Below are 22,411 nucleotides of genomic sequence, written 5' to 3'. Positions count from 1 at the left end.
TGTCTTAATGTACTTCTGAATGACTGGAGGATCAATGCAAAAATTAAGAAGGAAGTTGAAAAATTTCTTGAAACACATGATAGTGGAAACACAACATACAAAAATCTATGAGATACAGCAAAAGCAGTACTAAGAGGCAATATTGTAGTTTTAAGCGCCTACATCAAAAAAGAGAAAAAACTTCAAATAAAAAATCTAATGAGGCCAGGCACTGTGGCTCATGCCTATAATCCCAGCACTTTGGGAGGCCAAAGCAGGTGGATCACCTGAGGTCAGGAGTTCGAGAACACCCTGGCCAACATGGTGAAACCCTGTCTCTACTAAAAATACAAAAATTAGTCGGGCATGGTGGTGTGTGCCTGTAATCCCAGTTACTAAGGAGGCTGAGTCAGGAGAATTGCTTGAACCTGGGAGGCGGAGGTTGTACTGAGCCAAGATCGCACCACTGCATTCCAGCATGGTTGACACAGTGAGACTCCATCTCAAAACAAACAAACAAAAAATCTAATGATGCATCTTAACAAGAAAACCAAGAGTAAGCCAAACCCAAAATTAGTAAAAGAAAAGAAACAATAAAGATCAGAGCAGAAATAAATGAAATTAAAATGAAGAAAACAATGCAAAAGATGAATGAAACAGCTGAGTAATTTTTTGAAAAGTTAAACAAAACTGACAAACCTTTATCCAGACTAACTAAGAAAAAAAGAGAGAAGATCCAAGCAAATAAAATCAGAAATGAAAATGAGATATTACAACTGATACTGCAGAAATTCAATGGCTCATTAGTGGCTACTATGAGTAACTCTATACCAATAAATTGGAAAATCTAGAAGAAATAAATTCTTAGACACATCCAACCTACTAAGATTGAACCGGGAAGAAACCCAAAACTTGAACAGACCAATAATGAGTAATGATATCAAAGCCATAATAGAAAGTCTCCCAGAAAAAAAAAAAAAAAAAAAAAAAAAAAGCCCAGAACCTGATGGCTTCACTGCTGAATTCTATCAAACATTTAAAGAAGAACTAATACCAATCCTACTCAAACTATTCTGAAAAATATAAGGGAAAGGAATACTTCCAAACCCATTCTACAAGGCCAGTATTACCCAGACTCCAAACCCAGACAAAGACACATCAAAAAATAAAACTACAAGCCAATATATCTGATGAATATTGATGCAAAAATCATCAACAAAATACTAGCAAACCAAATCCAACAATACATTAGAAAGATCATTTCATCATCACCAAGCAGGATTTACCCCTGCGATGCACAGATGATTCAACATATGCAAATCAATCAATATGATACATACCGATAGAATGAAGAACAGAAACCATATGATCATTTCAACTGATGCTGATAAAAGCACCTGACAAAATTCAACATCCCTTCTTAATAAAAACCCTCAAAAACTGGGTGTAGAAGGGACATACCTCAACATAATAAAAGTCATATATGACAGACCCACAGCTAGTATACTACTGAATATGAAAGCCCTTCCTTTAAGACCTGGAACACAAGGATGCCCACTTTCTATTATTCAACACAGTACTGGAAGTCCCAGCTAGAGCAATCAGACAAGAGAAAGAAACAAAGGGCATCCAAATTGGAATGGAAGAAGTCAAATTATCCTTGTTTACTAATGATATAATCTTATACTTGGAAAAACCTAAAGATCCCACACAAAAAGACCTATTAGAATTGATAAGCAAATTTAGTAAAGTTGCAGAACACGAAATCAACATACAAAAATCAGTAGCATTTCTATATGCCAACAGTGAACAATCCTAAAAAGAAATCAAAAAAGTAATCCCATTTATAATAGCCATAAATAAAATTAAATACCTAGGAATTAACCAGAGAAGTAAGGGATTTATATAGTGAAAACTATAAAACATTGACGAAAGAAACTGAAGAGGACATCAAAAAATGGAAAGATATTTCATGTTCATGGACTGGAAGAATCAATATTGTTAAAATGTCCATACTACTCAAAACAATCTACAGATTCATTGCAATCCCTATCAAAATACCAATGACATTCTGCACAGAAATAGAAAAAAAAAAAAAAACCTAAAATTTATACCACAAAAGACCCAGAATAGCCAAAGCTATCTTAAGCAAAAAGAACAAAACTGAAGGAATCACATTACCTGATTTCAAGTTATACTATAGGGCTATAGTAACCAAACAGCATGATACTGGCATAAAAACAGACACATAAACCAATGGAACAGAATAGAAAACCCAGAAACAAACACACCTACAGTGAACTCATTTTTGACAAAGATGCCAAGAACATACACTGGGAAAAAGGAAGTCTCTTCAATAAATGGTGCTGGAAAAAAACTGGATATCCATATGCAGAAGAAAGAAACCAGACCCCTATCTCTCACCAGATACAAAAATCAAGTCAAAATGGAATAAAGACTTAAATCTAGGACCTCAAACTATGAAACTACTAAAAGAAAACATTGGGGAAACTCTCCAGGACATTGGTCTGGACAAAAATGTTTTGAGCAACACCCCACAAGCACAGGCAACCAAAGCAAACATGGACAAATGGGATCACATCAAGTTAAAAAGCTTCTGCACTGCAAAGGAAACAATCAACCCACAAAGTGAAGAGATAACCCACAGAATGGGAGAAAATATTTGCAAACTACCCATCCAACAAAGGATTAATAACCAAAATACATAAGAAACTCAACTCTATAGGAAAAACTCTAACAATCTGTTGTTGTTGTTGTTGTTGTTGTTGTTGTTGTTGTTGTTGTTACAGAGTCTCGCTCTGTCACCCAGGCTGGAGTGCAGTGGCGAGATCTTGGCTCACTGCAAGCTCCACCTCCCGGGTTCACGCCATTCTCCTGTCTCAGCCTCCCGAGTAGCTGGGACTATAGGCGCCCGCCACCACGCCCGGCTAATTTTTTGTATTTTTAGTAGAGACGGGGTTTCACCGTGTTAGCCAGGATGGTCTTGACCTCCTGACCTCATCATCCGCCTGCCTCGGCCTCCCAAAGTGCTGGGATTATAGGCATGAGCCACCGTGCCCAGACCAATAATCTGATTTTTAAATGAGCAAAAGATCTGAACAGACATTTCTAAAAGAAGACACGCAAATGGCAAACAAACACATGAAAAGGTACTCAGCATCATGGATCATCAAAGAAATGAAATCGAAACTACAAATAAGATATCATCTCCCCCCAGTTAAAATGACTTATATCCAAAAGGCAGGCAATAACAAATGCTGGTGAGGATATGGAGAAAAGGGAACCCTCGTACACTGTTGGTGAGAATGTAAATTTGTACAGCCACCATGAAGAACAGTTTGGAGGTTCCTCAAAAAACTAAAAATAGAGCTACCACACAATCCAGCTATCCCACTGCTGGGTATATGCCCAAAAGAAAGGAAATCGGTATATCACCTTCACTCCTATGTTTGTTGCAGCACTGTTCACAATAGCTAAGATTTCGAAGATTTGGAAACAATCTAAGTGTCCACCAACAGATAAATGGATAAAGAAATGTGGTACACATACACAATGGAGTACTAATCCACCATAAAAAAAAAGAATAAGATTAGCCGGGCGCAGTGTTTCACACCTGTAATACCAGCACTTTGGGAGGCCGAGGCAGGCGGATCACGAGGTCAGGGAAATGAGACCATCCTGGCTAACATGATAAAATCCTGTCTCTACTGAAAATGCAAAAAATTAGCAGGGCGTGGTGGCACACCCCTGTAGTCCCAGCTACTCAGGAGGCTGAGGCAGAAGAATTGCTTGAATCCAGGAGACAGAGGTTGCAGTGAGCCAAGACTGCACCACTGCACTCCAGCCTGGGCGAGAGAGTGAGACTCTGTCTCAAACAACAACATGGATAGAACTGGAGATCATCATGTTAAGTGAAATAAGTCAGGCACACAAAAACAAACTTTGCATGTTCTCACCTATTTGTGGGATCTAAAAATCAAAACAATTGATCTCATGGACATAAAGAGTAGAAGGATGGTTACCAGAGACTGGGAAAGGTAGTAGGGGAGTCACAGGGAGGTAGAGATGGTTAAAGGGTACCAAAAAATAGAAAGCATGGGACTGCATGTAGTGGCTCATGCCTGTAATCCTAGCACTCAGGAATACCAAGGCGGGCAGATCACTTGAGTTAGGAGTTCGAGGCCAGCCTGGGCAACATGGCAAAACCCTGTCTCTACAAACAATACAAAAAATTAGCCAGGCATAGTAGCATGTGCCTGTAGTCCCAGCTACTCAGGATGCTGAAGTGAGAGGATCCCCTGAGCCCAGGAGGTCAAAGCTGCAGTGAGTCGTGATCGCCCCATTGCACTCAAGCCTAGGCAACAGAGCGAGACTATCTGATAGCACAACAGGGTGACTATAGTCAATAATAACTTAATTATACATTTTTAAATAGCTAAAAGAAGGTAACTGGATTGTTTATAACACAAAGGATAAATGCTTGAGGGGATGGATACCCCATTCTCCGTGATGTGACTATTTAACATTCCACGTCTGTATCAAAACATCTCACATACCCCATAAATATATACACCTACTATGTACCCACAAAATTTAAAAAGAAAAAAATGATAAATGTCCACCAACAATGCCCTTTTCCAGCTGTAGTGACTTAAAATCCCCCTCCACCACACCATCTGATCCACTCCTAGCCCTAGGTATCCTTGATGGATGGACTCATGAAGAGAGGGTGAAGAGCAAACTCTTTTGGCTCCTCATCACGTTCACCTTCCCACCTTCCAACATCTATATTAAAAACACCTTGTTGTTGTAGAACAGTCTCTTTAGAACCTGCTTCCAGATCCCTCATTTCTCTCTCAGTTCAAGTGGTGAAGAAATGACTAGGACAGGCTAAAAACTAGCCATCAATGAAATTTAATTTACTGTCCCCTCAAAGATGCACTATGAGCACCATGAGTGAGCCTATCTTTTGCTACTGTGTCTAAATGACACCCACCCACACACATTAGCAATAAAAAACATATCTAGGATATGAAATGGGGACTGTAAAATGGATGTGTTATAGGAAGAATTGTGTTCCCCTAAAAATTCATATGTTGAAGTCCTAAACTCCAGTACCTCACAATGCAACTATATTTGGAGATAGGGCCTTTAAAGTGGTAACTAAGGAAAAATAAGGTGATGTGGGTGGGCCCTAATCCAATTTGACTAATTTACTTACAAGAGGAGGAGATCAGGACACAAATATGGTCATGCACAGAGGAAAGACTATGTGAGGGTATAGCAAGAAGGCAGCAGGCCTTCTATAAGCCAAAGAGAGAAGCCTCAAAAGAAACCAAACCTGCTGCCACCTTCATCTCAGACTTCCAGCCTCCAGAATTCTGAGAAAATAAATTTATGTTGTTTAAGCCATCCAGTCTGCAGCATTTTGTTATATCAGCCCTAGTAAATTCATACAGGGGTTTTGCTCCAAGAAACCACATTTAAAAAAAAAAAACTTGGGGGCGGAGCAAGATGGCCGAATAGGAACAGCTCCAGTCTCCGGCTCCCAGCGCCAGCGACACAGAAGACAGGTGATTTCTGCATTTTCAACTGAGGTACTGGGTTCATCTCACTAGGGAGTACCGGACAATCAGTGCTGGTCAGCTGCTGCAGCCCGACCAGTGAGAGTTGAAGCAGGGCAAGGCATCGCCTCACCCGGGAAGTGCAAGGAGGAAGGGAATCCCTTTTCCTAGTCAGGGGAACTGAGACACACAACACCTGGAAAATCGGGTAACTCCCACCCCAATACTGCGCTTTACCAAGGGTCTTAGCAAATGGGCACACCAGGAGATTATATCCCACACCTGGCCAGGAGGGTCCCACGCCCATGGAGCCTCCCTCATTGCTAGCACAGCAGTCTGCGATCTAACCTTAAGGCAGCAGTGAGGCTGGGGGAGGGGTGCCCGCCATTGCTGAGGCTTAAGTAGGTAAACAAAGCCGCTGGGAAGCTCGAACTGGGTGGAGCTCACAGCAGCTCAGGCAGGCCTGCCTGTCTCTGTAGACTCCACCTCTGGGGACAGGGCACAGCTAAACAACAACAACAACAAAAAAAAAGGCAGCAGAAACCTCTGCAGACGCAAACGACTCTGTCTGACAGCTTTGAGGTGAGCAGTGGATCTCCCAACACGGAGGTTGAGATCTGAGAACGGACAGACTGCCTGCTCAAGTGGGTCCCTGACCCCTGAGTAGCCTAACTGGGAGACATCCCCCACTAGGGGCAGACCAACACCCCACACCTCACACGGTGGAGTACACCCCTGAGAGGAAGCTTCCAAAGCAAGAATCAGACAGGTACACTCACTGTTCAGCAATATTCTATCTTCTGCAGCCTCTGCTGCTGACACCCAGGCAAACAGGGTCTGGAGTGGATCTCAAGCAATCTCCAACAGACTTACAGCTGAGGGTCCTGACTGTTAGAAGGAAAACTAACAAACAGGAAGGACACCCACACCAAAACCCCATCAGTACATCACCATCATCAAAGACCAGAGGCAGATAAAACCATAAAGATGGGGAAAAAGCAGGGCAGAAAAGCTGGAAATTCAAAAAATAAGAGCGCATCTCCCCCTGCAAAGGAACACAGCTCATCGCCAGCAACGGATCAAAGCTGGACGGAGAATGACTTTGACGAGATGAGAGAAGAAGGCTTCAGTCCATCAAACTTCTCAGACCTAAAGGAGGAATTACATACCCAGCACAAAGAAACTAAAAATCTTGAAAAAAGAGTGGAAGAATTGATAACTAGAATAATTAATGCAGAGAAGGCCATAAACGAACTGACAGAGATGAAAACTATGACACGAGAAATACGTGACAAATGAACAAGCTTCAGTAACCGACTTGATCAGCTGGAAGAAAGAATATCAGCAATTGAGGATCAAATGAATGAAATGAAGTGAGAAGAGAAATCTAAAGAAAAAAGAAGAAAAAGAAATGAACAAAGCCTGCAAGAAGTATGGGATTATGTAAAAAGACCAAATCTAAGTCTGATTCAGGTGCCTGAAAGTGAGGGGGAAAATGGAACCAAGTTGGAAAACACTCTTCAGGATATCATCCAGGAGAACTTCCCCAACCTAGTAGGGCAGGCCAACATTCAAATTCAGGAAATACAGAGAACGCCACAAAGATACTCCTCGAGAAGAGCAACTCCAAGACACGTAATTGCCAGATTCACCAAAGTTGAAATGAAGGAAAAAATCTTAAGGGCAGCCAGAGAGAAAGGTTGGGTTACCCACAAAGGGAAGCCCATCAGACTAACAGCAGATCTCTCAGCAGAAACTCTACAAGCCAGAAGAGAGTGGGGGCCAATATTCAACATTCTTAAAGAAAAGAATTTTCAACCCAGAATTTCATATCCAGCCAAACTAAGTTTCATAAGTGAAGGAGAAATAAAATCCTTTACAGATAAGCAAATGCTTAGAGATTTTGTCACCACCAGGCCTGCCTTACAAGAGACCCTGCAGGAAGCACTAAACATGGAAAGGAACAACCGGTACCTGCCATTGCAAAAACATGACAAAATGTAAAGACCATCGAGGCTAGGAAGAAACTGCATCAACTAATGAGCAAAATAACCAGTTAATATCATAATGGCAGGATCAAGTTCACACATAACAATATTAACCTTAAATGTAAATGGACTAAATGCTCTAATTAAAACACACAGGCTGGCAAACTGGATAAAGAGTCAAGACCCATCAGTTTGCTGTATTCAGGAGACCCATCTCACATGCAGAGACATACACAGGCTCAAAATAAAGGGATGGAGGAAGATCTACCAAGCAAATGGAGAATAAAAAAAAGCAGGGGTTGCAATACTAGTCTCTGATAAAACAGACTTTAAACCATCAAAGATCAAAAGAGACAAAGAAGGCCATTACATAATGGTAAAGGGAATCAATTCAAAGGGAAGAGCTAACTATCCTAAATATATATGCACCCAATACAGGAGCACCCAGATTCATAAAGCAAGTCCTTAGAGACTTACAAAGAGACTTAGACTCCCATACAATAATAATGGGAGACTTCAACACCCCACTGTCAACATTAGACAGATCAACGAGACAGAAAGTTAACAAGGATATCCAGGAATTGAACTCATCTCTGCACCAAGCAGACCTAATAGACATCTACAGAACTCTCCACCCCAATCAATAGAATATACATTCTTCTCAGCACCACATCACACTTATTCTAAAATTGACCACATAATTGGAAGTAAAGCACTCCTCAGCAAATGTACAAGAACAGAAATTATAACAAACTGTCTCTCAGACCACAGTGCAATCAAACTAGAACTCAGGACTAAGAAACTCAATCAAAACCGCTCAACTACATGGAAACTGAACAACCTGCTCCTGAATGACTACTGGGTACATAACAAAATGAAGGCAGAAATAAAGATGTTCTTTGAAACCAATGAGAACAAAGATACAACATACCAGAATCTCTGGGACACATTTAAAGCAGTGTGTAGAGGGAAATTTACAGCACTAAATGCCCACAAGAGAAAGCAGGAAAGATCTAAAACTGACACTCTAACATCACAATTAATAGAACTAGAGAAGCAAGAGCAAACACATTCAAAAGCTAGCAGAAGGCAAGAAATAACTAAGATCAGAGCAGAACTGAAGGAGATAGAGACACAAAAAACCCTCCAAAAAATCAATGAATCCAGGAGTTGGTTTTTTGAAAAGATCAACAAAATTGATAGACCGCTAGCAAGACTAATAAAGAAGAAAAGAGAAAAGAATCAAATAGATGCAATAAAAAATGATAAAGGGCGTATCACCACTGACCCCACAGAAATACAAACTACCATCAGAGAATACTATAAACACCTCTACACAAATAAACTAGAAAATCTAGAAGAAATGGATAATTTCCTGGACACTTACACTCTCCCAAGACTAAACCAGGAAGAAGCTGAATTCCTGAATAGACCAATAGCAGGCTCTGAAACTGAGGCAGTGACTAATAGCCTACCAACCAAAAAAAGTCCAGGACCAGACGGATTCACAGCTGAATTCTACCAGAGGTACAAGGAGGAGCTGGTACCATTCCTTTTGAAACTATTCCAATCAATAGAAAAAGAGGGAATCCTCCCTAACTCATTTTATGAGGCCAACATCATCCTGATACCAAAACCTGGCAGAGACACAACAAAAAAAGAGAATTTTAGACCAATATCCCTGATGAACATCGATGCAAAAAATCTTCAATAAAATACTGGCAAACCGGATCCAGCAGCACATCAAAAAGCTTATCCACCATGATCAAGTGGGCTTCATCCCTGGGATGCAAGGCTGGTTCAACATACGCAAATCAATAAACGTAATCCAGCATATAAACAGAAACAAAGACAAAAACCACATGATTATCTCAATAGATGCAGAAAAGGCCTTTGACAAAATTCAACAGCCCTTCATGCTAAAAACGCTCAATAAATTCGGTATTGATGGAATGTATCTCAAAATAATAAGAGCTATTTATGACAAACCCACAGCCAATATCATACTGAATGGGCAAAAACTGGAAAAATTCCCTTTGAAAACTGGCACAAGACAGGGATCCCCTCTCTCACCACTCCTATTCAACATAGTGTTGGAAGTTCTGGCTAGGGCAATCAGGCAAGAGAAAGGAATCAAGGGTATTCAGTTAGGAAAAGAAGTAGTCAAATTGTCCCTGTTTGCAGATGACATGATTGTTTATTTAGAAAACCCCATCATCAGCCCAAAATCTCCTTAAGCTGATAAGCAACTTCAGCAAAGTCTCAGGATACAAAATTAATGTGCAAAAATCACAAGCATTCTTATACACCAGTAACAGACAAACAGAGAGCCAAATCATGAAGGAACTTCCATTCACAATTGCTTCAAAGAGAATAAAATACCTAGGAATCCAGCTTACAAGGGATGTAAAGGACCTCTTCAAGGAGAACTACAAACAACTGCTCAGTGAAATAAAAGAGGACACAAACAAATGGAAGAACATACCATGCTCATGGATAGGGAGAATCAATATCGTGAAAATGGCCATACTGACCAAGGTAATTTATAGATTCAATGCCATCCCCATCAAGCTACCAATGAGCTTCTTCACAGAATTGGAAAAAAACTGCTTTAAAGTTCATATGGAACCAAAAAAGAGTCCGCATCTCCAAGACAATCCTAAGTCAAAAGAACAAAGCTGGAGACATCACGCTACCTGACTTCAAACTATACTACAAGGCTACAGTAACCAAAACAGCATGGTACTGGTACCAAAACAGAGATAGAGACCAATGGAACAGAACAGAGTCCTCAGAAATAATACCACACATCTACAGCCATCTGATCTTTGACAAACCTGAGAGTAACAAGAAATGGGGAAAGGATTCCCTATTTAATAAATGGTGCTGGGATAATTGGCTAGCCATAAGTAGAAAGCTGAAACTGGATCCTTTCCTTACTCCTTATACAAAAATTAATTCAAGATGGATTAGAGACTTAAATGTTAGACCTAATACCATAAAAACCCTAGAAGAAAACCTAGGTAATACCATTCAGGACATAGGCATGGGCAAGGACTTCATGTCTAAAACACCAAAAGCAATGGCAACAAAAGCCAGAATTGACAAATGGGATCTAATTAAACTAAAGAGCTTCTGCACAGCAAAAGAAACTACCATCAGAGTGAACAGACAACCTACAGAATGGGAGAAAATTTTTGCAATCTACTCATCTGACAAAGGGCTAATATCCAGAACCTACAAAGAACTCAAACAAATTTACAAGAAAAAAACAAACAACCCCATCAAAAAGTGGGCAAAGGATATGAACAGACATTTCTCAAAAGAAGACATTCATACAGCCAACAGACACATGAAAAAATGCTCATCATCCCTGGCCATCAGAGAAATGCAAATCAAAACCTCAATGAGATACCATCTCACACCAGTTAGAATGGCAATCATTAAAAAGTCAGGAAACAACAGGTGCTGGAGAGGATGTGGAGAAATAGGAACACTTTTACACTGTTGGTGGGATTGTAAACTAGTTCAACCATTATGGAAAACAGTATGGTGATTCCTCAAGGATCTAGAACTAGAAGTACCATATGACCCAGCCATCCCGTTACTGGGTATATACCCAAAGGATTATAAATCATGCTGCTATAAAGACACATGCACACGGATGTTTATTGCAGCAAACATACGTGTTTGCAAAGACCTGGAATCAACCCAAATGTCCATCAGTGACAGATTGGATTAAGAAAATGTGGCACATATACACCATGGAATACTATGCAGCCATAAAAAAGGATGAGTTTGTGTCCTTTGTAGGGACATGGATGCAGCTGGAAACCATCATTCTCAGCAAACTATCACAAGAACAGAAAACCAAACACCGCATGTTCTCACTCATAGGTGGGAACTGAACAATGAGATCACTTGGACTCGGGAAGGGGAACGTCACACATCGGGGCCTATCATGGGGAGGGGGGAGGGGGGAGGGATTGCATTGGGAGTTATACCTGATGTAAATGACGAGTTGATGGGTGCTGACGAGTTGATGGGTGCAGCACACCAACATGGTACAAGTATACATATGTAACAAACCTGCACGTTATGCACATGTACCCTAGAACTTAAAGTATAATAATAATTTAAAAAAAAAAAAACTTTATGTACATGTTAAGCCTCCTCCCCATACACATATCTCACAGTAGAGAGTTTAACTCCTGGATGGCCAGCAGAAATGGATGAAGTGAGATATTCCAAACATAGGGCACAGAGCTCACCAATCTGTGGACTCCTTCTGTGTAGGAGAAAACATCCTCTGCATCCCATCTCTTCCCATTTCCCCTGCTTATAAAACTATTGTTACACATAGTGCTTAGATTGTATACTTTGAGATACATTATGGATTAAACAATGTAAGCTAAAAACCTAACCAATGGGAACATAATATATGATCTGAGGACTGCCAGAAGTTAATTTGTGAAATAAAGTCCAATTTAAACACATGATTATATTAATAAGCCTACTATCATTTTACTCTAAGAGTTTAGTAAGAATCACCTGCCATCAGGCCAGGCTCACGCCTGTAATCCTGCACTTTGGGAGGCCAAGGCAAGTGGATCATTTGAGGCCAGGAGTTCAAGACCAGCCTGGCCAACATGGTAAAACCCCATCACTATTAAAAAGACAAAAAATTAGCCTGGTGTGGTGGCACATGCCTATAATCCCAGTTACTCAGGAGACTGAGGTGGGAGGATGACTTGAGCCCAGGAGGTCTCCACCTGCACTCCAAGCCTGGGTGACAGAACAAGACCCAATCTGGAAAAAAAAAAAAAAAAAAGAGAGAGAGGGATGATTTGTATTTTAGTATTAATTAAAAGGTCATTTAAAAAATGTTATCCTAAGAAACTTCTCTAGCAGTACATTTCACATTTAACTAACATAACAATGTCGCTATAGAAATTTTATTGGAATTACCCTTGAATAAGATAATGCATGAATATCTGGCATCATAAAAGAAACATTACACTTGAATAGAGAATTAGGCATTCTATATACCACACAAGGTAGACTGATATCTGCTAGGGCATCAGAAAAAGGTTTTATGTTTCATGTGTTTCTGATTGATATTTACTTTAAAAGATTAATAACTCAGCAGCTATTGTATCCAAACTGAAAGGAGAAATCATAACTCACCTTTATGCATAGGAGTTGATCCATTATCAGCACGCTCATTAATATTGATTACTCCATCTTCTACTAACTTCTTAAGCATCCCCAAATCACCCTTAAAGGCAGCCACATGACCTGGAAATGCTAAAGCTATGAATAAAAAAATTCAGCATTTCAGTAAATATAAGAGTTTATTCTTTTCCCTGTCTTAAGCTGTCATATACTTCAGGTTTCAATATTTTCTCAAATAAAAGGCTGTTGTAATGGAATGAGTTCAGTTGATGACTAGCAGTAAAAAGAATTATCAAATAAGATTATTACTAATCATTCTACTCTTTTTCCCCTCAGGACTTCAAACTTGCCAGAAGTATTGTACCAGGACAATTTTTAGCCACATTCTCTTTCTCTCTCATACCACTACAAAACACAGGGGATGGTCATTTAAAATGTTTGTATAAAGACACACTTGGAAGCTGGGCATGGTGGCTCATGCCTGTAATCCCGGCACTTTCGGAGGCTGAGGTGAGTGAATCATTTGAGGTCAGGAGTTCGAGACCAGCCTGGCCAACATGGTGAAACCCTGTCTCTACTAAAAATACAAAAATTAGCTGGGCGTGGTGGCTCATGCCTGTAATTACAGCTACTCAGGAGGCTGAGGCAGGAGAATCGCTTGAACCTGGTTGCACAGACCGCTCCTTCTCTACTTGCAAGACAGTGAAGACACCAAAATAGACTAGAAGCAGATAAGAAGTGTATATGTGCACATACATAGAGAGTCATCCCTTGGAATCCTAAGGGTTCTAGGACCCCCCAAAGATACCAAAATCTGTGGATGTCCAAGTCCCTTATATAAAAATGGTATATTTGCAGATAACCTATGCACATCCTCCCTCCCATATACTTTAAATAATCTCTACGTTACTCACAATACCTAATACAATAGAAATGCTATGTAAATAGTTGTCACACTGCTTTGTTTTGTTTAGAAATAGGGTCTCACTTTGTCACTGAGGTGTGGTCACAGCTCACTGTAACCTTGAACTCCTAGGCTCAAGCAATCCTCCCGCCTCAGCCTCCCAGGTAGCTAGAATTACAGGGATGCACCATCATGCCGTACTCTTACTGGTCTTTGTTGTATTCTGTCTTACTGATCTGTATGTCTGTTTGCCATTACTACACACTGCCTTGATTACTGTAGCAATATCGTAAGTCTTAAAATCAAGTAGTGTTAAGTCCTTCCAACTTTGTTATTTTAAAAATATTCTTTGGCTATTCTAGATTGTTTATTTCCATATGTAAAAATGAGAAAAGCCACATTTCAGATTTGTTGAGAGGGTAAAATTATGCAATTCTTTGGTATCCAAGTATCAAGAAGATCTTATTTTTGAAAAAGACAAAACAATGCAATCCTTGCAAGTGCTTACTACCATGTCTGGCATTTTTAGTAAAGACTCAGTTTATGTAGTTACTATCATTAAAGACATTTTATTAAGCATCAACTATATGCTAGGGATAAGGTTAGGTGCTTTCAGTTGTATGTGTGTGTCTGTGTGTACACATGTATGTGTATAGATGCACAGCTGGCCCTCCATATCTGCAAGTTTCACATCTGCAAGTTCCACATCTGCAGATTGAACAGATGGAAAATACTTAAAGGAGAAACCAATAAAAATAACAGTACAACAATAAAAAATAATGCACATAAAGAACAACACAGGGTGGATGCAGTGACCTATGCCTGTAATCCCAGTGCTTTGCTGGGAGGCTGGGGAAGGAGGATCACTTGAGGCCAGGAGTTTGAGACCAGCCTGGGAAACATAGTGAGACCCCAACTCATATACACAACTAAAATATAAAACCACAGAATGGAATGAAAAATCTAAAATAATAGTTTACCCTTGAGGAGGAAGAAAATGTGATGGTAATTAGGGAGAGAGATCCAAAGGACTTCAACTCTACATTTTATTCTTTTCTTTCCTTCCAAGATGGAGTTTTGCTCTTGTTGCCCAGGATGGAGTGCAATTGCGTGATCTTGGCTCACTGCAACCTCCACCTCCCGGGTTCAAATGATTCTCCTGCCTGAACTTCTCGAGTAGCTGGGATTACAGGTGTTAACCACCATACCTGGCCTCTATATTTTATTCTTAAATTTAGTGATTCACTGCTCATTATGTCAATTTTTTTTTTTTTTTTTTTTTTTTTTTTTTTTTTTTTTTTTTGAGACAGGGTCTCATTTTGTCACGCAGGCTGGAGTGCAGAGGTATAACCAAGGCTCAGTGTAGCCTTGACTTCCTGGGCTCAATCCATCCTCCCACCTCAGCCTCCCAAGTAGCTGATTACAGGCATGCCTCCACATCCAGCTAATTTTTGTATTTTTTGTAGAGATAGGGTTTTACTATATTTCCCAAGTTGGTCTTGAACTTCTGGGCTTAAGCAATCCACTCACCTCAGACTCCCAAAGTTCTGGGATTACAAGCATGCGCCACTGCACTCTACACATTTTTGTCTAAAGTATTTTATAATAAAGAATCTGGATGAATGTATCGGCAATGATATGTAATAAATTTTAATATGTTATATATTACACATGTTTATATTTTTACATATAACATATATAACATTTGCCTTATATCTTCTTTTCCTATTTCATTGATTCTACATCAATGAAATTATATCATTATATCATCATCATCATCATTACATTATATGCTAGAACATATCACTTACTTACTTTCCTGATCTTCTAAATCTTTTCCTTCATACTCAGCCCCCTGGATAAACTGTAAAATGTTCTGCTTGAAGAACCTCTGGGCCAAATCCAATACATTTTCTCCGTTATCATTGAAAGCTTTTAAAACTTGTGTCGCACTGCTCATTCTACTGAATAGGAATTTGAAACAGTGAAGGTGGCCTTCCATGGCTGCTAAGTGAACTAGAGGAAAGAAAAAAAAAATAATATTTTTAAAATACATATGTATGTATGTATGTATTTAGAGACAAGATCTTGCTCTGTAACCCAGGCTGGAGTGCAGTGGCACAATCATAGCTCACTATAGCCTCCAACTCCTGGGCTCAAGGGATTCCCCCCACCTCATCCTCACAAGTAGCTGGGAGTACAAGCAGGAGGAGTCACCATGCCTGGCAGAATTTATTTTTTAAATTGAAACTAAAATAACTTGAAAAAAGAAATAACACATTAGCTCTACTCCTCATAGGGAGATTATCCCTGCCCCAAATGACAGGAGCAGAGATGAGACCTTTTTCCCAGCCTGCATTTCTTTACAGTCAGCTTTCTAGTCACTTCAAAGCAGTGAGTAAATGGTTCAATAGTTACACTTACCATGAGTCTAGAGAGATCAGATGAGGGTCACCAAAGAGCAGGCCCAGAAAGTTATCTTAGAAAGTGAAATCCCAATTATACAGTTTATAATTACATGATAAAATGCTTATTATGTAAGTAAAATAACTAGGTAAAATTTAATATTTTGGGAAAAAATGGAAGAAACCAATCACTGCAAATAAGAATATTATAATATTTATCACTATGCATTTGTCACTTTTCTATAATAATTTATTCTTTTTATTATAAACAAGAAGAATGGATTGAAATGCAGACTAGGTATATACACTGACTTCATCATTTACAGCCTTTCAGAAAATAACAGAAAAGGTATTTTTTAAAGCTATAAAAAACTAAAGAAACAAACAGGAATGCTATGAACAGACAAGAAATTTTAAGGAATCCCTGAAAGAAGTATATTGGATGAGACTCAGGGACAGCCATAGCCTAAAATTTTATGGGAAAAAAGAAAAAGGAATGAATCTGGAGTTGTTACAAGCTTCGAGGCAATGATTACAAAGACCAAGACAGTCTTTACACTTAAGAAATGACCACTTGGGAAATAAGCCCAATTCACATATCTTGATTATGGAGAGGCAGGGTAATGCCCAAGTGGCCAGTATAATTCAGGTGAAACAAGAAGTCCCAGATAAGAAGTCCAGAAGATAAATTGCTGGCACATATCAATCTATCCTCCCTCAGCTGCCCCTCATACTAACCCCCGCCCCCCTGAAACTGCAGATTCCTCTAACTGCTTACTCATCATTTACACTTAAAAGTCTTATAGGCATTTCTAACATATGTCAAAAGTTGAGCTCCTTAGCCTCCTCACACACATTTTCCTTATATTGTCTCCCCATCTCGGTTAATGGAAGTTCTCTCAACATTGTTCAGGCCCGTAAGCCTTGGAGCCATCCTTGACTCCCCTTTCCATTATTCCCCACATCTAATCCATCAACAAATTTTACTGGCTCCTTCAAAATATACACAGAACCTGATTACTTCTCAGTACCTTTGCTGCCTCTATACTGGCCAACCCAAATAGTAGCCTGAATTATTGCATCAGGTTCCCAACTGCTCTCCTATTTCTTACCCATGCCACTACCACACCCTCAACTGCAATCTATTATAAACACAACAGCCAAATGATCCTTTTATTTTTGTTTTGAGACAGGGTCTTCCTCTGTTGCACAGGCTAGAGTACAGTGGCGCAATCTTGGCTCACTGAAACCTCCACCTCCCGGGTTCAAGCGATTCTGGTGCCTCAGCCTCCCAAGTACCTGGAATTATAGGTATGTGCCACCACACCCAGCAATTTTTGTATTTTTAGTAGAAACAGGGTTTCACCATGTTGGCCAAGCTAGTCTCGAACTCCTGGCCTCAAGCAATGCACCTGCCTTGGCCTCCCAAACTGCTGGGATTACAAGCATGGGCCAACGCGCCCAGCCCAAAATGATCCCTTTAAACAACAGGTCAGATCATGTCACTCCTGTGATCAAAACCCTCCAATAAGGCTGGGCATGGTGGCACATGCCTATAGTCCTAGGTATTCAGGAAGCTGAAGCAGAAGGTTTGCTTGAGCCCAGGAGTTCGAGTCTAGACTGGGCAACATACTGAGAAAGATAGAAAAGATGGAAAGAAAAAATAAACAAACCCTCTAATGGCTCCTCTTACTTCTCCAACCATAACATCTAATACTTACCCCCTCACTTCTGTTGGAACTACACTGACTTACTATTACTCAAACACACCATGCACATCCCTGCCTCAGGAGATTTACACTTGCTGTTACCTCTACCTGAAATGTTCTTCCTCCAGGATATCCATAAAATCTGCTTCCTTAACTCCTTCAGGTGTTTACCCAATTGTAACTTCCTCAGTGAAGGTTTTCTTGATGACTTATTTCAAATTTCATCCCCTCTCATACTCTCTACTCGCCTTTCCTACTTTACATTTATCTAAACACATATCTCTATATAATATATATTTTGCTCATTCATTTAGATGATTATCTGTCTCTCCCCTCACCACCACATGTAGGTAGGACTTTGTCTTTCATTTGCTGTAATATCTCCAGCACCCTGAAGAACTGACCCATAGTATGTGCTCAATAAACGTATGTCAAATTAATAAAAATTTTTGAGAGGGTTTCTACTTCCAAAATGGCCCTGAAGACGCAAGCTAGTTTCACACTCTACCAAAGAAAACAAAAACAAATATACAGCACTGAGATTATCACTAGCAATAGCCCAGAATTCAAATATGAGGATGAGACAGGTCCTGGGGCCACAGTCAAGTGAAAAACCTCTGAGCAGACAGTAACAGAATCAGACTTCCATATCCAAGACATGCCTCCCCCAATTCTGCCCAGCACAAAGCTCATGAAAATTTCCCCCAACTCACAGTTTTTATACTGGAAAAAGTAAGATCAAAGTAAGCAGCTTCCCTATCATCTTGGGCTCCCTGGCAGAAGACCTGTCCCTGCCTCAAGCCACAGGAAGCACTGGGAGTGCCTGAAGACAAATATATCCCTGAGGATAGCCAGAGACAAAAGGGAGAGGTAGGACTACCACCCTCAGTCCTGGAAACACTGCTCTGTAACTAAGCCAAAGGAGACACCAAATCAGAGTGGCTGTTTAGCATCATCATACTAAGGTTCTTTCTACAGGTCCCCTCGGCACAAACTGCTAGCAAGCGTTCCCATACTGCTGAGATATCCCTTTTGGGACCTCCCCAGTTTGGAATGGGCTACACTCTGATGGCTTATTTACTAGAGTCAAGGCAAACCTGAGCATAACGTGCCATTTAGGGCCAAAAAGGAAGCAAAGACCTACCTGGAAAAAGAAAGAAAATCAACAAGAAAATTACAAAGAATCTCTAAATGAACATACCCCATAAAATCCAAAAGAAGCCAGACAGCGAAGACTGGAAAAACTAATCCCTCAATGCAAAAACATAGATGTACATCCAAGGGAAACACAACCTACCCAAACAGACATAGCAATAAACCACTGACTGACTCCAACAAGATGGCAATATGTGAGTTCTTGAAGAATTCAAAATAGCAGTTTTAAGGAAACTTAGTGATCTCAAAAAAAAAAAAAAAAAACACATAGAAAAGCAATTCAGAAATTGATCACAGAAATTTAACAAAAAGATTTTAAATAATTTTTAAAATCAAACAGAAATCTTAAAATTGAGAAATATATTTGCCAAACTAACAAATTCATTAGAGTCTCTCAATAACAGAATGAATCAAGCAGAGGAAAGAATCAGTGAGTTCAAAAATAGGCTAATTGAAAATACCCAGTCATAGGATTAAAAAAAAAAATGGAAAGAAATGAAAATCACCTACCAGAAATAGAAAATTATCTCAAAAGACCAAGTCTAAGAATTACTGGTGTTCAAGAGAAAGTGAGCAAGGACAAGTAGTAGAAAGCTTATCCAAAGAAATAATAACAGAAAACTTTCTGAAACTTGAGATAAATATAAATATCCACAAATAGTAAGGTCTCAGAACACCAAACAGATTCAACCCTAGTAAGACTACCCAAGGCATATAATAATCAAACTCTCAAAGGTCAAAGACAAAGGAAGGATCTTAAAAGCAGAAACAATAAAGAAACAAATAACATACAAAGGAGCCCCAGTTTGTCTGGCAAAAAACTTCTCAAGAAAAACCACACAGGTCAGGAAGGAACAGGACCTTTTCAAAGTGCTGAAAGGAAAAACAAAACGAAACAAAACAAAACAAAACAAAATCCTGCCATCCAAGAATCCAGCAAAGCTTCTTCAACTATAAAGAAGACAGAAGGGCTACCCGTTCCGGACCCCTTCCATGCTGTGGAAGCTTCGTACTTTCACTCTGCTCAATAAAGCCTACAGCTTTTTCTCTCTATTGGTTCATGACTCACCGCAGTCAGCTGCCACACCAATTCTTTGGCGTGGCTAGGCAAGAACCTTAGGTGTTACATTTTGCGAGGCAGCCAGGAGTCTCTAGGAAAGGCATCTACATCGTCACGTGGTGAGTACAATCAGACCTCTTTCACTTGCTATTCCGTCCTGTCCTTCCTTAGAATTCAGAGGCTAAACCGGGCACCTGTCAGCCACTTAAAGGCAACTAGCACAGCCACCACACTAAAGACATGGGTGTCAGGCTGTCTGGAAAAGGGCTCTCTAACAACCCCCAACCCTTTGGGGTTGGGAGCGTTGGTTGGCCTGGAACCAGTTCCAATTCTTTCGCTTTCCGTGGTGGTCCCAAAGTACACCCAGGAGTGCTCAGTGGACATCTTAGTCTCCTAGATATCCTGGTTGAGACCATGGTCCCACAAGAATCTCTCCCTGCACGGGTTACTGAGCGTGAGACAGCCACATCTGTCTCCTGCCTCCTGCCTCCTGGGTCCTAATGTCTGCCGGCTAGACTTCTTTCTTCATCTTACAAGCAAAGTTATTCCCCCTAGGCAGGATCAAGATTCCCTATTTAGAAGTCTTGAATTCTTGGGGTGGTGCCCAGAAGATCCCTGTTCATGGTGCCCTCCAGGGTTTAGGCAAGTGTCGCCATTTCATGGCCATTTTGAAGGGCCAGTTCCCCACAATAGTGTATGGTCACCCACATCAGGACAATTTAAAGACAGGTCTGTAATTTTCTTTTTTTTTTTTTTTTTTTTTTAATTTATTTATTATTATTATACTTTAAGTTGTAGGGTACATGTGCATAACATGCAGGTTTGTTACATATGTATACTTGTGCCATGTTGGTGTGCTGCACCCATCAACTCGTCATTTACATCAGGTATAACTCCCAATGCAATCCCTCCCCCCTCCCCCCTCCCCATGATAGGCCCCGGTGTGTGACGTTCCCCTTCCCGAGTCCAAGTGATCTCATTGTTCGGTTCCCACCTATGAGTGAGAACATGCGGTGTTTGGTTTTCTGTTCTTGTGATAGTTTGCTAAGAATGATGGTTTCCAGCTGCATCCATGTCCCTACAAAGGACACAAACTCATCCTTTTTTATGGCTGCATAGTATTCCATGGTGTATATGTGCCACATTTTCTTAATCCAATCTGTCACTGATGGACATTTGGGTTGATTCCAAGTCTTTGCTATTGTGAATAGTGCTGCGATAAACATACGTGTGCATGTGTCTTTATAGCAGCATAATTTATAATCCTTTGGGTATATACCCAGCAATGGGATGGCTGGGTCATATGGTACATCTAGTTCTAGGTCCTTGAGGAATCGCCATACTGTTTTCCATAATGGTTGAACTGGTTTACAATCCCACCAACAGTGTAAAAGTGTTCCTATTTCTCCACATCCTCTCCAGCACCTGTTGTTTCCTGACTTTTGAATGATCGCCATTCTAACTGGTGTGAGATGGTATCTCATTGTGGTTTTGATTTGCATTTCTTTGATGGCCAGGGATGATGAGCATTTTTTCATGTGTCTGTTGGCTGTATGAATGTCTTCTTTTGAGAAATGTCTGTTCATATCCTTTGCCCACTTTTTGATGGGGTTGTTTGTTTTTTTCTTGTAAATTTGTTTGAGTTCTTTGTAGGTTCTGGATATTAGCCCTTTGTCAGATGAGTAGACTGCAAAAATTTTCTCCCATTCTGTAGGTTGCCTGTTCACTCTGATGGTAGTTTCTTTTGCTGTGCAGAAGCTCTTTAGTTTAATGAGATCCCATTTGTCAATTTTTGCTTTTGCTGCTGTTGCTTTTGGTGTTTTAGACGTGAAGTCTTTGCCCATGCCTATGTCCTGAATGGTACTACCTAGGTTTTCCACTAGGATTTTTATGGTATTAGGTCTAACATTTAAGTCTCTAATCCATCTTGAATTAATTTTTGTATAAGGAGTAAGGAAAGGATCCAGTTTCAGCTTTCTACTTATGGCTAGCCAATTATCCCAGCACCATTTATTAAATAGGGAATCCTTTCCCCATTTCTTGTTACTCTCAGGTTTGTCAAAGATCAGATGGCTGTAGATGTGTGGTATTATTTCTGAGGACTCTGTTCTGTTCCATTGGTCTCTATCTCTGTTTTGGTACCAGTACCATACTGTTTTGGTTACTGTAGCCTTGTAGTATAGTTTGAAGTCAGGTAGCGTGATGTCTCCAGCTTTGTTCTTTTGACTTAGGATTGTCTTGGAGATGCGGGCTCTTTTTTGGTTCCATATGAACTTTAAAGCAGTTTTTTCCAATTCTGTGAAGAAGCTCATTGGTAGCTTGATGGGAATGGCATTGAATCTATAAATTACCTTGGGCAGTATGGCCATTTTCACAATATTGATTCTTCCTATCCATGAGCATGGTATGTTCTTCCATTTGTTTGTGTCCTCTTTTATTTCACTGAGCAGT

At 40.1% G+C, this 22,411-nt stretch overlaps 2 protein-coding genes across 8 annotated transcripts in view; one reads left to right on the top strand and one right to left on the bottom strand.

Moving 5' to 3' along the window:
- The window catches only part of CCDC90B (coiled-coil domain containing 90B), a 69,429-nt gene extending 56,241 nt beyond the window's left edge, over positions 1 to 13,188 (top strand). Inside the window, exon 9 of the mRNA XM_008020324.3 lies at positions 13,064 to 13,188. Within this exon, the coding sequence (XP_008018515.2) occupies positions 13,064 to 13,173 (110 nt within the window). The 3' untranslated portion in view covers positions 13,174 to 13,188. The remainder of the gene's footprint in view (positions 1 to 13,063) is intronic.
- The window catches only part of ANKRD42 (ankyrin repeat domain 42), a 203,194-nt gene that overhangs the window by 152,258 nt on the left and 28,525 nt on the right, over positions 1 to 22,411 (bottom strand). For 6 of the 7 annotated variants that reach the window (XM_073019884.1, XM_073019880.1, XM_073019882.1 and 3 more), the window contains 2 exons: positions 15,447 to 15,647; positions 12,740 to 12,865 (listed from right to left, as the gene is read on the bottom strand). In XM_073019884.1, the coding sequence (XP_072875985.1) occupies positions 12,740 to 12,865; positions 15,447 to 15,647 (327 nt within the window). The remainder of the gene's footprint in view (positions 1 to 12,739; positions 12,866 to 15,446; positions 15,648 to 22,411) is intronic. The other variant, XM_073019883.1, reaches the window with a different exon arrangement.

This window comes from Chlorocebus sabaeus, chromosome 1 (genome assembly GCF_047675955.1).
Source record: "Chlorocebus sabaeus isolate Y175 chromosome 1, mChlSab1.0.hap1, whole genome shotgun sequence".
NCBI lineage: Eukaryota > Metazoa > Chordata > Mammalia > Primates > Cercopithecidae > Chlorocebus > Chlorocebus sabaeus.
The sequence above is the reverse complement of the archived record's forward strand: the minus strand, read 5'-3'. Positions and strand labels throughout refer to the sequence as shown.